The sequence below is a fragment of the Humulus lupulus genome, chromosome X, assembly GCF_963169125.1.
Source record: "Humulus lupulus chromosome X, drHumLupu1.1, whole genome shotgun sequence".
Lineage (NCBI taxonomy): Eukaryota > Viridiplantae > Streptophyta > Magnoliopsida > Rosales > Cannabaceae > Humulus > Humulus lupulus.
Window position 1 is genome coordinate 87,815,724 of NC_084802.1, and position 15,686 is coordinate 87,831,409.

The 15,686-nt window shown below is 44.9% G+C and overlaps 1 protein-coding gene across 1 annotated transcript; it reads left to right on the forward strand.

The window, feature by feature from the left end:
- Window positions 1-839: 839 nt before the first annotated feature.
- On the forward strand, window positions 840-1,419 carry LOC133806028 (uncharacterized). Its single transcript, XM_062244163.1, has 2 exons — window positions 840-1,151; window positions 1,267-1,419. Exons 1-2 carry the CDS (start codon window positions 840-842, stop codon window positions 1,417-1,419), a joined length of 465 nt encoding a protein of 154 aa, XP_062100147.1.
- Window positions 1,420-15,686: the final 14,267 nt, after the last annotated feature.

The window sequence follows — 15,686 nt, forward strand, 5'->3', positions numbered from 1 at the left end:
CAATTTACATCATGAGTGACATGTTAAACGATTATGGTGTTTCAATTGGGTATCAAAAAGCCTGGAGAGCAAGAGAAAAGACTTTAGACTCGACAAGAGGAATCCAAGATGATTCATACCAGAAACTTCCCATCTACCTTCACATGCTAAAAGTGTCAAACCCAGGTACAATAACGCACCTGGTAATGGAAAATAAAGATCACTTCAAATATATGTACCTATCATTTGTAAATTCCATCAAAGGATGGAAATGTTGTAGGCTAGTCATTGTGATTGATGCAACTTACTTGAAGAAATCATTTGGAGGAACTTTATTCACTGCTTCAACAATGGATGCCAACAACAACATATTTCCATTAGCCTTTGGAATAGGAGATTCTAAAAATGATTCATCATGGCTATCATTTTTCACAAAAATAAAAGAGACATATGGAGAAAGAGAAGGTACGAAATAATAAAACTTTTGTTTTTCTTCTCATATTTTTATTCAAACACACTAAGCGTATAAAAGTAATTGGTTTGATATAGATTCAAGAAAACAATGATAACTTTAGTTTTAAAAATAATAATCATTTCCATTAAAGAAACTAGTTACTTGAATTCCAAACAATAACCAGTTACATGATCATGATTTTACAAACAGGTCTAGAAATCATTTCAGATAGGCGAAAAGCATAGAAAAGGTTGTAGACAATGTATACCCAAAAGTATTCCATGGAGCATGCATATTCCACCTACTAAACAACATCAAAGTGAACTTTGGTGTGCACGGAGATGACCTAAACATAAATTTTGTGAAGGCAGCAAAAGCATAAAGGGTAAAATCATTTTATCACTACATGCGCGAAATAGACAAGATTGATACTCGCATAATACCATATTTGCAGAAGATTGGATATCACATTTGGTCTAGATGCTATGCTCCAACAAGAAGATATACAATGATGACATCAAATATAGCAGAATCAATAAATGTTGCGTTAAAATCTGCAAGAACGCTGCCAATCACTGCAATGATGGTGGGCCTTCGAAGTTTAGTTCAAAAGTGGGCATGGAAAAATATAAACGAAGCAAATGGAACATTCACACAAGTAACAATAGATGCTAAAACTATGCTCAGAGAAAATTTTGTTTGGGCAATTAAATTTCATGTAATTAAGATAAATTCAGAACTTAATATTATTTTCCAAGACATGCAGTAACCAATTACTTGCAATTATCACAGTAACTAGTTTCTAACATTTATTCCACTGGTAAAAAAAACAGGTCTTTCCAGTCAACACCATACTGTACCAAGTTGTCGTAGAAGACAACAGAAATTTTCAGGTCAACCAAATTGAGAAAACATGCGAGTGCAAAAGGTTCCAACAAAATGAAATACCGTGTGCACATGCAATAGCAGTATTTGCAAAAACATGACTGAAAACATAAGATTATGTTGCTAATTACTACAAAACTACAACTATGAAAGCAACATATGAGTCAATTGTTCATCCCTTGCCAAATGAAAGTGAATGGAAACTACTAGAGAGTTTAGACAAAATTGTCCAACGACCAAAAACAAGAAAACCACCAGGCCGGCCTAAAAGGAAAAGAATCAGATCTAAAGGAGAGCCAAAATTGCAAATTAAATGTGGACAATGCGGGCAACCAGGACACAATAGCAAACACATGCAAAAATCAACCAATTCCAAAGGTGCGAAACCCAAAAATGGCAAAGAAATTAGACAAATAAGTTTGTAAGGACTACATAGACTACAATTTGAATTCATTCAATGGATATAATAAATTTTTATGCTAATTTTAGAAATTTGTTTTCCCAATTATAGAATCTAGTTACTTTTCTAAGCATATAACATATTAATTGCATTAGCAATGACTCAAGTTCGTGGTTACCCATCAACGCACAAGTTAATAAAAAAAATATACTTACAGTAACTAGTTACATGTAACATATGGCTTACACTAGCAAAAAACAGCAGTAACCGATTACCCCATCAACACACAAACTTGTGAAAAAATGATACACCACATATTAAAATATATATATATATAAACCAGTTACTTAATCACACATCTTTTACAAAAAAGATTAAAAATTCATAAACAATTAATGCTCCCACTTTAATAAAAAATATATCAAAATTAATAATAATAATAATAATAATAATAATAAAATACATTAAAAATTAACTTTACAAATACATTAAAAATTCATAAATAATTAATTATTCTACTTTAACAAACAATATTTCAAAATTAAAAAAAAACAATAATAAAAAAATACTGGAACCAGTTACCTATAACATATGACTTACAATTTCAAAGACTACAGCAACTGGTTATCCATTAGAATACAAACTTCTCCAAAAATGATATACACCTATTTGAAAAAAAAAACATATACAAACTAATTTCTTCAAACATTAACAAAAAATTAACCAACTCTATTGAAAAAAAAACATTATATTGAACTGAAAGTTGAAACCAGTACTTTACATTAACCAAAACAACAACAACAAAAAGTGCCCACAAACTATTACAGTTCAAAGCATTATTTAGTTACAAACCACACATTTACTTTAAAAAAAAAAGCCAGTCATTACTACAACTTAAAAAGTCTACAAATATCTTGTTATTCTTCTTCCTCCTCTTTAAATTCTTCGATGGACCCTCATCTTATGTCCTGTACCCACCAATCTGCTTCTTTTTACCATGTGTTACACCCAAATTTCAAGAATAGAAATTTTGATCTCGAAAGTCAGGCTCGTGAAATGTAAGCTCGGAATAAGCATATTCACATATAGTCGGTTGTAATGAGAAAGTCAAGCACAGTCTCACTGAGTATTAAAACGGTGATGTCGGAATTGGTGAGCTCAGAGTTACGCGATCTCGAAGGGGTTCAGAGGCTACAAGTCGAGCTCGAAGTTACAATGGAAGGGGAGTCAGCACTTGTATAGATCTACTGGTTCAATTTCTGCCATCAGACAAGACAACTTGAGCTCAGGCATTATGAGCTCGGGGAGGGATGATCTCGATAAATCTCTTGCTAAGACCGAGGTAAACCAAGTTGACAAGCTCATGATGGATGACTGATCTCGGAGGCATTCATTCGAGGTCAATAGACACATGAGAACGTAGTTACTGTTTGAATATCCCTATTTACAAGGGATTGGTTGTAATCTGTTAACAAATCCTGAATATCGTGGGATTTGTGCACGTATTGTTTAATTATATGCATTTAATTATATTTAATTTGCGATTTGGATAATAACTCCCACGAAATGTGAGGGGAGATATTCTGTAAACCTCTCTATAAATAGCATGGAACAATTCATTTGTCGGGACAGAGAAATTTGTATGGGGAAGACTCTGTAAAAATTGCTTACAGAAAACCTTTGAGAGAATTCCAAAAATTGAATAACACCGACTCGTGGACTAGGCAGATTTTAACTGCTGAACCAAAAGAACATTGTGTCTCTTATTGTTTGTCTCCTTTGGTATTTTGTTTAATTGCTCTTCATTTCTAAGTTGACAAAAAATGGCGTCAACAGTTTGGTGCTTTCGTTGAGAGCCTTTAAACAAGACGTGAGCCTGTTTACTCAGAAAACCTTCTGAATCATCAAAGTGTGCTGCAAACAACCCCAGTACTAGTGGCCAAACATTGCCCCAGATACCCGAGGAGCAAACTCCTCGTGCCGAGGAATATCCCTGATGACCTAGAAAGCAGCCTATGGTGGACCCGGACCCTAAGGAGAGGAGTGATTCTTCCAATTCTCGAGGGCTACCCACTCCCAGGCCTGATGAGGATTTATACTACGAACCCGAAAGATATGTTCCTAACGTGGAACTTGAAAATCGTCAATTGCGCAAGCAATTGGCAGAGGCGACAATACGCAATGAAGAATTAGCCAAACAAGCAGCTGACGCCCAGGCACCTCCCCGGAGACCTAGAGGACGCCCTCGTGGGAGCATGGCAGCGAGCAGGGTAGAACAAGCATCGTAGCCAAATCATCCAAGGCCCTGGAGAGTACCCGGGTTGAGGCCACTGTTAACTCGACTGCAGAATTGCCTACAGGAATGGGTAACAACTGAGCCACTCCAGTGGCTCAGAACCCGAATCCTGATACTGCAAGAGATAACCAGAAGCCTGTCCGGGTGAATTCTAGGCCATTTAGGCCAACCGTCGCCCATAAGGCATCCGCCAACACCAATAAGACACCCCTCGCCAGTCCAAGAGGTCCCATGACTTGCACCACAGAGGCCATCTCGTAGCGGCAGTCGAGATGGAAACCAACAGGCCAAGCCTGGACAGGGGAACGAAAGGGAGACTACCCGAGATTGCAGTGCTCCTCAACCTTCAGGAAGCCAAATGTCAAGATCACAAACAGCTGGAACAAAAAGGCCAGTAGGGGACCCACCTTGTAATCACTGAACCACGCCTCCAGAGAGGGCTACAAGTTACGTAAGCGAAAGCTCAGACTGCACTTGGTCTGTAAGCATTTATAACACTGAGCCAAGGCCTACAGGGAATCAAGGGAATCAGCCCGATCTGCGAAATCTTCTAAACCATAATCGAGGGCGAGATAACCCCCCAAACCCTAATTTGCATGACCATCTAAAAATTCATAAGCAGCCAGCGTATAACCCTATACCAAGACAGAGAGCTGGAGATTTTAATAAGGATAACCAGCCGCCTCAGGTCCAGGCTCAACCCCCAGTGGATTTAGTCCAAGAAAGGATTGACCCGTGTTGACGGTGAGAACTCTTCAACGAAGTTAAGTTAGAAAAATTAAAGTATAGAGCTTATCGATGAAGAACTTCAAAAATCTAAACAGAAACTTAAAAAATAGTTGCAGAAATAAGATGGTGAAAAGAACTTGTATTTCTTGTGGTATGATGCTACAGTGTTTTTTCCAACCCCCTTCCATGTGCAAGTGGGGTTCCTTTTATAGTGGGTTCGAATGGCCCCTGATACATTGTGGTCCAGGGGACCAGGTGGTACACAAGTACACTGTCAGGAGAGTGGTCTCAAGGGTAGTGGTGTTGGCTCCAGTACGTGGTCAGATACCATGAGGATGTTTCCACTACTTATTTCGTACGAATGTCAGAGGAGTGGCATCAGGCGTAGTGGTGCTGGTGGTGGTGTCGACTCTGACATCTGATTAGAAGCATACAAGCCATGTCCCATCTCCCAGTACTCCCACTACTTGTCTGGCATGAGTATTTGGATCAGACATACGGGGTCTTACAGGTCGTACCCCATATGAGCTCCGTACTTGTACGATATTTTTGAATTATACTTGTTCTTTTGCCTCTAAACGTTGGAGTTTCCACAGGTCCTCATAGGATACACCGCTTTGAGGTGCCAGGCGCGAGGCCACCTGGGATGCCTTGGGTGCGCGAGGCACTGGCCTGGGTCAGCCGCAAGAGGGAGCCCTTGGGTCGTTGGTGTGTGGTACTTGTAGGCAGGGGCGAGACACCATCTCACGAGGCCCATGGTGGGGGGCCGAGGCGAGGGCGAGACACTGTCTCGCGAGGCCCATGGTGAGGGGCCTTGGGTGAGCGGCCGAGGCGAGGGCGAGACACCATCTCGCAAGGTCTTGGGTGAGCGGCCGAGGTGAGGGCGAGACGCGGCCGAGGCGTGGACGAGACATAGTCTCGCGAAGCCCATGGTGTGGGGCCTTGGATGTGCGGCCGAGGCGTGGGTGCGACACCGTCTCGCGAGGCCCATGGTGTGGGGCCTTGGGTGCGCAGCCGAGGAGAGGGTGAGACACCGTCTCGCGAGGCCCATGGTGCGGGGCCTTGAGTGTGCGGCTGAGGCAAGGGCGAGACACCATCTTGTGAGGCCCATGGCACGACCGAGGAGTGGTGAGTTGCAAGACGCTCCTAGGTGCAAGGCGCCTCCTTGCGTGGGGCTCCTCCTGGTGGGAGGCATCTCCTGGCACGAGACGCTTGTGGGCGAGGAGCATGGCGAGGCGTGGCGAGGCGATCCCTCGCAATGCCCTGGTGGCACGACTATGGCGAGGCAAAGGCATAACAGCCTCGCGGAGATGTGGGGGTGACGACCTCATGTAGGTGCCTAAGGGGCTTGAGTGGCACACCTCCTAAGCTCGCGAGGCGTGAGACGGGGGGTCCTGGGTGGCACACTTACTGGGGCTACATTTGTCAAGATTTCCCAATACACACCTAGGGACATGGGTCCTAAGCACGTACTTTGAGTCTTTCATCAGCGTGGAATTTTGAGTATCTACACTTGCCCCCCAGTCTAGGAGAGGACCTTTAGGTGCTCTGGTAGACTCTCCTTTTTTATTCTTATAAATTGGCGTTCATGTCTAGCCTATTATTTACACCTCACCTCTTCATCATAGTGGTTTTGGGATTCTTGCTCCTTTCAAGAGGTGAGGGGTTCAATCCCCCACAACCTCATTTTTGTTATCTTTTCCCTTCTTTTTTTTTTTTTATATATATATTTGAGTTCATTTCTTGTATGTCTATATCCATGCAGGCATTTGAGGACTAAAACACCCTTTTCCTTTGTTTTTGCAAATGCGTACTTTCGACCACTTGTATCTATTTGAACGTGACGGTGCTTTCGGCTCCCGACCTCCTTTTGACCACGACATCACCCAATTTTACTTGCTTGAGGTATACTTTCTTTCCCCCTTATGTTTATTGGGTCCAAATTAGCACCACTCAGGAGGGGGTATTTTAGCCTGAGCTTGTCGTGAGTTAACCCAGCTGCATGCCCTTATTCATACCCCGTAATGGGTTATTTAGAGCGTTTGTACCTAGAGGTTTTGAGCCCATTCCTTTGTGTTTTGTAGCAATCCTCTCATTTATACGTGAACCCTTTTTGCTTTCAAGACGAGGTCTCATGGCATGTGAAGGTCCATTCGACGCTCCTCCGGGGGTCGACTTTGTTGACTTGTCTTTAGACTCGGAGTCCCCTAAGGACAATCCTCACCATGACTACGACACCTTAAGGCAGGCCCGCATTCGTCATCTTGAGCATATGGCTGAACTTAGGTGTAAAATGTGGGTGGTAGAGAGCAAAATAGACTCGGTGTTGAGGGGAGACGGAGTACCTTTCCCCCTTGACCTTAACGACCATGTAGCGAACCTTAGGGTGACCCTTTTAGATTTGCAGATGGAGTTGGAGTTTATGCAGGGACATCTCCCGCCTGAGCCTCCTACCCTATTTTCCCCTATTGACTATCATGGGGTTGTCCTGTCTTCTCCTCAACCCTTCTACCCTTGCTTAGCGCTTTCACACCCGATGCCTCGGTGGAAGACCCTTGCTAGGAAGAAAAAATGGAGGGTAAACTGCCCTATTTCCACCTCACCTTTTTCTTTTGGTTTTGCAGATATGTCAAAGAGAGGGCGATGACAGGTGACTGCTAATGAAAAAGACACTGGCATACTGTTGGCATCCACTCTAGTGTCCCATGTGTCCGAAAATAAACTGTTGGAGATAATGGAGAACTACCGTGTTGGCCTAGAATACATGTTATACGTTCCTTCGAACAAGTGCCAGGCTAATTGCCCAAATCCGGGTTACGTGGCCATGAGCGAGCATATCTTGAAAGTGGATGGCACAATCCCATTACACCCATTTTTTGTCACGGTTCTCAATTATGTTTACCTTGCTCCACTCCAACTGGCGCCCAACAGCTGGCTAACCCTGAGTTGCCTCTTCATCTCATATATGGATCGTTTCGAGCGTGCTCCTACGGACCAAGAGGTGCATTTCATGTACAATCTCATGCCCTCTCCTAAATCCAAGGGCTTTTATTTCCTGCAAAAAGTCAATACTTTGGTCTCCTTGATAGAGGGCTCTGTATCCAACCCAGGGTCTTGGAAGCAAGAATTTTTCTTTGTGAAAGGTCCCCTCTCTGTTCGTGAGAACTTTCTCTCAGCCCCTAGTAAGTATTTCAAGCCCCCCCCCCCCCCCTTTTTATTTTTGGAACTTATGTTTGTGTGGGCAACTATATTGATTGTGCATAGCATTTCGCCACGCCTGGGGTTGTTGGGTCAGAGGTGAATGTAGTGGATGAATTTCTCGAGGCTAACCTTGCCGAGAAAATGGTTGTACACCTCTTCACCATGGACAAACTCAACTTTCATAAGCTGTCCCCGATTTCAGATCCCGGGTTGTTGTGGACTATTTCTGGAACAAAGAAAAAGAAGGCTGCTTTGGCTGACCATCACTCGGACGGGGGTGAGGCTGAGCATGTGCTAGAGGGGGTCTCCCCTGGACATGGGCAACCCCGCCGACTGTCTTTGTCTCCCAGGGGGTGCCCTCCTTTAGCCCATATAGACCATGACATGGCCTCCCACTCCCAGAATCAACAGGCCATGCCGAGGGGTTTCGTTTGTCCTTATTTTGAGGACTTCGATGCTTTCCCTCAGGCTTCCCTTGATCCTGGTCCATCGGGGGTTCATTTTTCTGATCTCCCTGTGCCCCGTCCTAGTCCATCGGAGGCTCATTTTTCCGATCTTCCTATGCGCCCTCCTCCATCAGCGAGCAGGTCATCTGTCCTTACCCAGCCAAGCGCCCTTGGCTCGGAAGGGGTACCCTGGGTGGGCCGCATGGTGGCCTCTTATGGGCGACAATATGTCCAGGTTACTACGGATCTTTCTGAGGCTGATTGGAGTGATCTTGGGAATTTATCCATGTCAGAGCTTGGGTAGACTCTTACGCGTCCTGCTGCTTAGGTGAGTTCATGCATCTTAAGTCAGCCTTATCCCTTTTCTCTCTCTTTTTTTTTTTGTTGCTTATCATTGTTATTGTCATTTTTCTTGTGCAGACTTATATAATGGCTCAGCGATTTGCCGACTCAACTCAAGACCTCTGGATGTTGAATGCTGAGAGGGACTGTCCTACGGTCCAGGTCCAGGGGCTCAAGAGGGAACTTACTGAAACCAGGATTAAGCTAGAAGAGGCCCTGGCGAAGGCCTCTTCCTCATTAAAAAAAGAAGAAGAGGGCGATTTCCAAGGTCACAATGCTGTAGGAAAAGGTCAGTTGCTTAGAGACCGAACTTAAGGGTGCCAAGGCTACTATCGCAGTGTTGCAGGGGAGGGTCGATTCCTTAGAGGCGGACAAGGCGGCTATTGAGTATAGATCCATAGAGCGCACCCTTTACAGAGTATGGTGGCATAATCCTAACTTCGATTTCTCCTCCTTTGGCGAGCACGCCGTTGCCCGGGCGGCTGAGTGGAACGCCCATGGCAGGAGGCCTTGAGATTATCATTCTGCGATTTTTTCCAGTTAGTCCAATGTGGATGTATGCTCATTCAAGACTTATTTTGCTTGTAATTTCTCTGAGTCCTGTTATGTTATCAAAACTCTTTTTATATATATATACATATGTGATCATTCATCTTTATTCCTCTTTGTTTGAGGTCCTTTTGATCCCACACGATGGGGTTCAATAGGTTCTCTTTTTTATTTATCAGGCTTGAGGTCCTTTGGAGCCCATGCGAAGGGGTTCAATAGGTCCCTCTTTGGTGCCTCTTGATTGTTCCTATAAGGATATATTGACCCCTTGGGTACTAGTTATCCTTTTATATATTTATGCGCGCGCTTATTATTTCTTACGAGAAGCGTCCTTCTCGTCATTATTCATAGTACTATTTTTGCAAGGGTCTCTTTTAGGACCCTTTTTGGCTAGACGGCTTGGTGGCCGCTCTAGGCTTATCGAAGGGTACTTCCCCTAAGGCATTTCCTCTTGTGGAAGCATTTACTCTTACTTAGGTGTTTTTCTTGTAGGACCTTTTGGTCTCCTTGATGTTCATAAGGGTAGCTAATCCTTGTGAACTTAAGCGATACCTTACAAGGTCTTCTTCTTGATTTATAAGAGGTTATATATATATATAAGGGTTTCGTTTAGGATCCTGAGATAAGGGGTCCTTTTTGGGTCCTCCTGATAAGGGAGCCCTTTTAGGATCCTCTTGATAGGAGGTCCTTTTAGGGTCCCTCTGATATACGGGACCCTTTTAGGGTCCTCCTAATAAGGGGGTCCTTTTGGGGTCCTCCTTATAGGAGGTCCTTTTAGGGTCCTCCTGATAAGGGGGGTCCTTTTAGGGTCCTCCTGATCGGGGGTCCTTTTAGGATCCCTTTTGATATCAGGGGTCCTTTTAGGATCCTTTTGAGATAAGGGGTCTTTTAGGATCCTCCTGAAATAAGGGTCCTTTTAGGATCCCTTTCGATATCAGGGGTCCTTTTCTTTGCTATATATTTTGCCTCCTGTCCTACCCCCCCCCCCCCCCAAGTGCTTGGTGAAATTTATTTCAGCAGGCACTTTGGTGGATGCTAAAGAGAAGAAGAATAGCACGTGAAGTTGCGAACAGTTACATTGATAGCATGCGGGTTACAATGACATATATGAAAGGGTTACATCTAATTAGGAGGTTACCCAGGTAGCATCTTTGATTCCTATCTACTAAGTTAACATGACAGGGAACAAACTAAACATAGGTCTTCTTTGCATCGGGTGCAGAAGCCTCACTGGTAGTATTTCTTGAGGTGTTTTGCATTCCATGCTCGAGGTATGACGGTGTTATCCATGCTGCCCAGTTTGTGGGTGTTTGGTGGTATGCATTGAGCGACCTGGTAAGGTCCTTCCCAGTTCGCCCCTAGTACCCCGGCCCCCAGGTCTCGCGTGTTGGGGAGTACTTTTCTCAGTACCAAATCTCCTACCCTAAACATTCTCTCTCACACCCTTGTGTTGTAGTACCTCGATGTTCGTTGCTGATCTGTGGCTAACCTCAGTTGTTCCCTTTCTCTCTTGGCTTCCAACATATCCAAATTCCCAACCAATGCTGCGATATTAGCATGTCCATCATATGCTTGCGTGCGGATGCAGTTGATCTTCATTTCTATCGGAAGGATAGCCTCGCAGCCGTAGGCCAGGGCGAAAGGCGTCTCCCCAGTGGTGGATCGAGGGGTGGTCCTGTAGGCCCAGAGTACATTGGGTAGTTCCTCGACCCAGGCTTCTTTCAACTTTTCCAACTTTCTTTTCAAGATCCTTTTTAGGATCTTGTTAATGGCCTCTACTTGTCCATTGGCTTGTGGGTGTACTACTGTGGAGAAACTCCTCTTGATTCCTTTTTCCTTGCAGTATTCCTCAAATATGCCTCCTTCAAACTACGTTCCATTGTCGGAGATAATCTTGTAGGGTACTCCAAATCTGCAGGCGATATACTTGTTGACAAAGGTGGTGATTTGCTTAGCTGTTATGTTGACTAAAGGCTCTGCTTCCACCCACTTAGTGAAATAATCGACTGCTACCACCGCGTATTTAGCTCCTCCTCTTCCTGTTGGCAATGCTCCAATCAAGTCAATTCCCCACATAGCGAAGGGCCACAGACTGGTCATGCTCACCAACTCATTTGGAGACTGCCGAGGGTAATTTGCATGTCTCTGGCACTTGTCACACCTTCTCTTGAAGTCGTTCGCGTCCTTCTCCATGGTAGGCCAATAATACCCCTGGTGGATGGCCTTTTTTGCCGTGGAGTATCCCCGAGCATTATTTCCACATTCCCTTTCGTGTATCTCTTGCAAAAATTTTAAAGCCTCTCTCCTATCTATGCACCACAGGAGCGGGGTAGAGAAGCCTCTCTTATATAAGGTTCCATCTACTAGGGTGTACTGAGCAGCTTTGTAAGTCAGTTTACGGGCATCTTTTTTGTCCAAAGGCAAGGTCCAGTCATTTAAGTACCTCACGATAGGTGCAAACCATGACTCCTCAGTGCAATTGACCATATTGATTCTTTCTTCTACTATGCTTTGCTTGGGGAGGTATTCGACCATTATGGACTCAAGGGTGTCTTCGTCTCATGTGGAAGCGAGTTTCGCAAGTGCATCGGCATTTGTGTTATGCTCCCTTGGGCTCTATTCTATGGTGTATTTTTTGAACTGATCCAAATACCCCTTCACCTTGGCCAGATATGCAGCCATTTTTGGACCTCTAGCTTGGTATTCACCCTTCACCTAAAACACCACCAGCTGTGAGTCACTAAAGACATGCAAATGGGTTACCTTTAACTCCCTAGCTAGTCGTAGGCTGGCCAACAGCGCCTCATACTCCGCCTCATTGCTGGAAGCTTCGAATCCAAATCTCAAGGCACAATACATCTTGTGCCCGTCAGGTTCCGTCATTACTATGCCAGCGCCGGCTCCTCCTTCGTTAGATGCCCCATCTACATGGAGGCTCCATTCTTCAGGGTGTTTTTCCTTTTCCATGCGCCAGTTCATTCTCTTCTATTTCTCCCTCCTCATGGGATTGGTATGCCAACTCGACTATAAAATCTGCAAGTACCTGCCCGTTGATTGAGGTCCTTGGGGTGTAAGTGATGTCGAATTAACTCAATTCAATTGACCATTTTAACAACCTTCCTGAAGTCTCCGGCTTGTGCAAGAATTGACGCAGGGGTGTTTGTGAGCACCTCGATAGCATGAGCATGAAAATAGGGCCTCAACTTTCGAGAAGCCACTATCAAGGCATATGTTAACTTCTCTATTTCTGGGTACCAGGCTTCTGCGTCTATTAACCCTTTGCTCACATAGTACACGGCTCTTGGTGCTTCTTTTCTCCTTTAACCAAGGAGACACTTATAGCATGCTCTGATACAGCTAGAAACAAATACAACCTCTCCCCTTTTCTGGCTTGGCCAAAAGGGGTGGTTTTCCAAGGTGTTCCTTTAGTTTGGTGAAGGCATCCTGGCATTCATCATCCCAAGAGAACTTTTTGTTCCCTTTTAGGATGTTGAAGAGAGGGAGGCATTTGTTAGTAGGCCTGGAGAAGAACCTATTGAGGGCTGCTACTCTCCCCGTTAAGCACTGCACCTCCTTTTTGCGTCGTGGTGGGCTCATTTCCAGCAATGCCTTAATTTTTTCAGGGTTAGCCTCGATACCTTAGGAATTCACCAGAAAACCCAGGAGCTTTCCTGATGAGACTCCGAAGGTGCACTTGAGCGGCTTTAGCTTCATTCTAAACTTTCGAAGGGTATCGAACATCTCCATGAGATCGTTGGTGAGCTCTCCCGCCTTCTTTGTCTTTACCAGCATATCGTCCACGTATACTTCCATATTCCTTCCTATTTGATTTGCAAACATTTTGTTCACTAGCCTTTGATAAGTAGCACCTGCGTTTTTTAAACCAAAAGGCATCACTTTGTAGCAATACAACCCCTTTGTCTGTTATGAACGAAGTGTGCTCTTCATCAGTCGGGTTCATAGGTATTTGGTTGTACCAAGAATATGCATCCATGAAACTAAGTAGTTCGTGCCCCGCTGTGGCATCTACTAACTGGTCTATCCTAGGAAGTGGGAAGCTATCCTTAGGGCAGGCCTTATTGAGGCTAGTAAAGTCCACACAAGTCCTCCATTTTCCGTTGGGCTTCGGGCTAGCACTGGGTTTGATACCCATAGTGGGTAAAATGCCTCTCGGATGAACCCATTTGCCTTCAACTTGTCAACCTCCTCTTTTAGGGCCGCGTATCTTTCTGGGTCCAGCGCTCTCCTTTTCTGCCTCACAGGCCTTGCTTTTGTGTCGATGTTCAGGTGGTGGCACATGACCGCTGGGTCTATTCCTACCATATCCTCATGACTCCAGGCGAATATGTCGAGGTTGGATTTCAAGAATTCTACTAGCTTCTCCTTCACGTCACCCATAAGGTCTTTTCCTACCTTCAACTTTCTTAACGGCTCATTCATGAGTGTGACTTCTCCAACTCCTCTACTAGTTCAGCTCTAGGTTCTTCTGCGACTCATGGGTCTAATTCGTGTAGGTTTGTGCCTTCATGCACAACCATTGCCATAGGCGTTGATGGCTTTGTGGCGGTGTGGAGGGATGTGTTATAGCATTCCTTTGCTTCCTTCTGCTCTCCTTTCATGCATGCTATTCCCCGAGAGTTGGGAATTTCATAGCTAAGTGGTATATAGAAGTTATCGCCTTCAATTCTCTTAGGGAAGGTCTCCCTAATACCGCATTGAAGGTTGAGGCGGAATCTACCACAACAAAGTTTGTCTGGGTTGTTCTCCCATAGTGAGGGCTAACTCGATCGCCCCTAGGGGCTGTATTGAATCTCCCGTAAATCCATACAAGGAGGTACTACAAGGCTTTAGGTGCCGGATGTTTAGTCCCATCTTCTCCAAAGCTGGGCGATATAAGATGTCCACAGAGCTTCCGTTATCCACCAAGACCCGATGCACCCTCATGTTAGCAAACTGGACAGTCAACACTAGGGGGTCATTTTGGGGGAAATGTACACCCCAGGCATCTTCCTCAGTGAAGGATTTTGAGTCATTTTCACCCTTAAAACTCTTCGGGGGGCGTTGCTCCAGACTTAAGACGCACGGTGGTGGACTTCGTCTGGCCTCCCTGGCATATTTATCTCGCCCCTTCCTTGATTCGCCCCCGAATCTTGGCCCTCCAAAGATGGTCCCAACCTCTCCTTGTACTTCCGGGGCCACCTCTCGTGCCCGCAGCGAGGATGCTCCTTCTTCCAGCCTTTGGCTCTCCTTGCGGACATATCTGCCCAAATGTCCATTGTGTATAAGCTCCTTGATTTCTACTTTTAAATGGTTGCATTCCGCGGTGGTGTGGCCAATATCTTTGTGATACTGGAAATATATGTTGGGATCTCTTTTGGACCAGTCATTTTTCATTAGGGGGGGGGGGGGGGGGGAGGGGGTTCTTCTGAAAGGGACCTGTTTTTTTATTCGTGACAAAGATATGTTCTCTAGCATGGGTGAGGTATGTATAAAAGGTGTAAGGGCCTTGTCTACGCTCATCAGTGCGCTGATGCTTCCAGGGTCGGTCATCTCTTGTTCCTTCATATACCCTCTTCTTCTTTGACCACTTTGGCTTTCTCGGATTGATGGTTTTGGTGGCGACTGGCCTTTTTCGACCTTGAGGCTTTCATGACCATCCTCCACGCGAATATATTTCTGCGCCCTCTCATAGAAGTCATCCAAATCTGTGACCTCCCTCTTGAGAATGTTATCCCATAACTTTCTCCCTGGGTGCACTCCAGCTGTGATGGCCATTTTTAGCTCTCTACTGGTCAAACTCCCTACTTTGGCTACCTCCATATTAAACTTGTGGATGTAGTTCTTTAGACTCTTATTTTCACCTTGCTTCACATTAGCGAGGCTGGTGCCCGGCATCATGTAGTCCCGCACAGCGTGGTGTTGCTGGAGAAATTCATCGAAAAATTGTTGCCAAGATCTGATGGACCCTAGTCTCAGTCTTTTTAACCATTTGTACGCAGGTCGTTTCAATGTGACAGCAAAGCAATGACATCTGGCCCCACTACTAATCCCCCTTAACTTCATCAGGTCGTTAAATGCATCCAGATGGTATTTTAGGATCTGTGCTTCCTTCATATGGGGTCATATGGGGCTGGGAGCTGAATGGCTTGGATCTCCTTGATGAAGGGCAACTCATGGTCGAACTCGTCTTCAATGGCTTATCCTCCAGAGGCGGTGATGATTTTGCTTCGTAGGCTCCTCATTTCCGTATCTAGGTCTTGTCTCCTCTTGTTCAGGAGTCCCTCAGTTCGGATGGGTTAGGGTCTCCCTTTCCTTTACCTTCCCGGGGAGCCATAGGAGGCGTGGTCCTTTTACCCGTCCTCTTTTTGTTGAGTTCCTCTCATAAATCTGAAGGTGTTCTCCTTG

Excerpts from the sequence above, each read along its gene's own strand:
- LOC133806028 (XM_062244163.1), top strand. The coding sequence starts at position 840 with ATGCGCGAAATAGACAAGATTGATACTCGCATAATACCATATTTGCAG. Across the intron at positions 1,152-1,266 it reads TTTGGGCAATTAAATTTCAT|GTCTTTCCAGTCAACACCAT; the intron begins GTAATTAAGATA and ends TAAAAAAAACAG.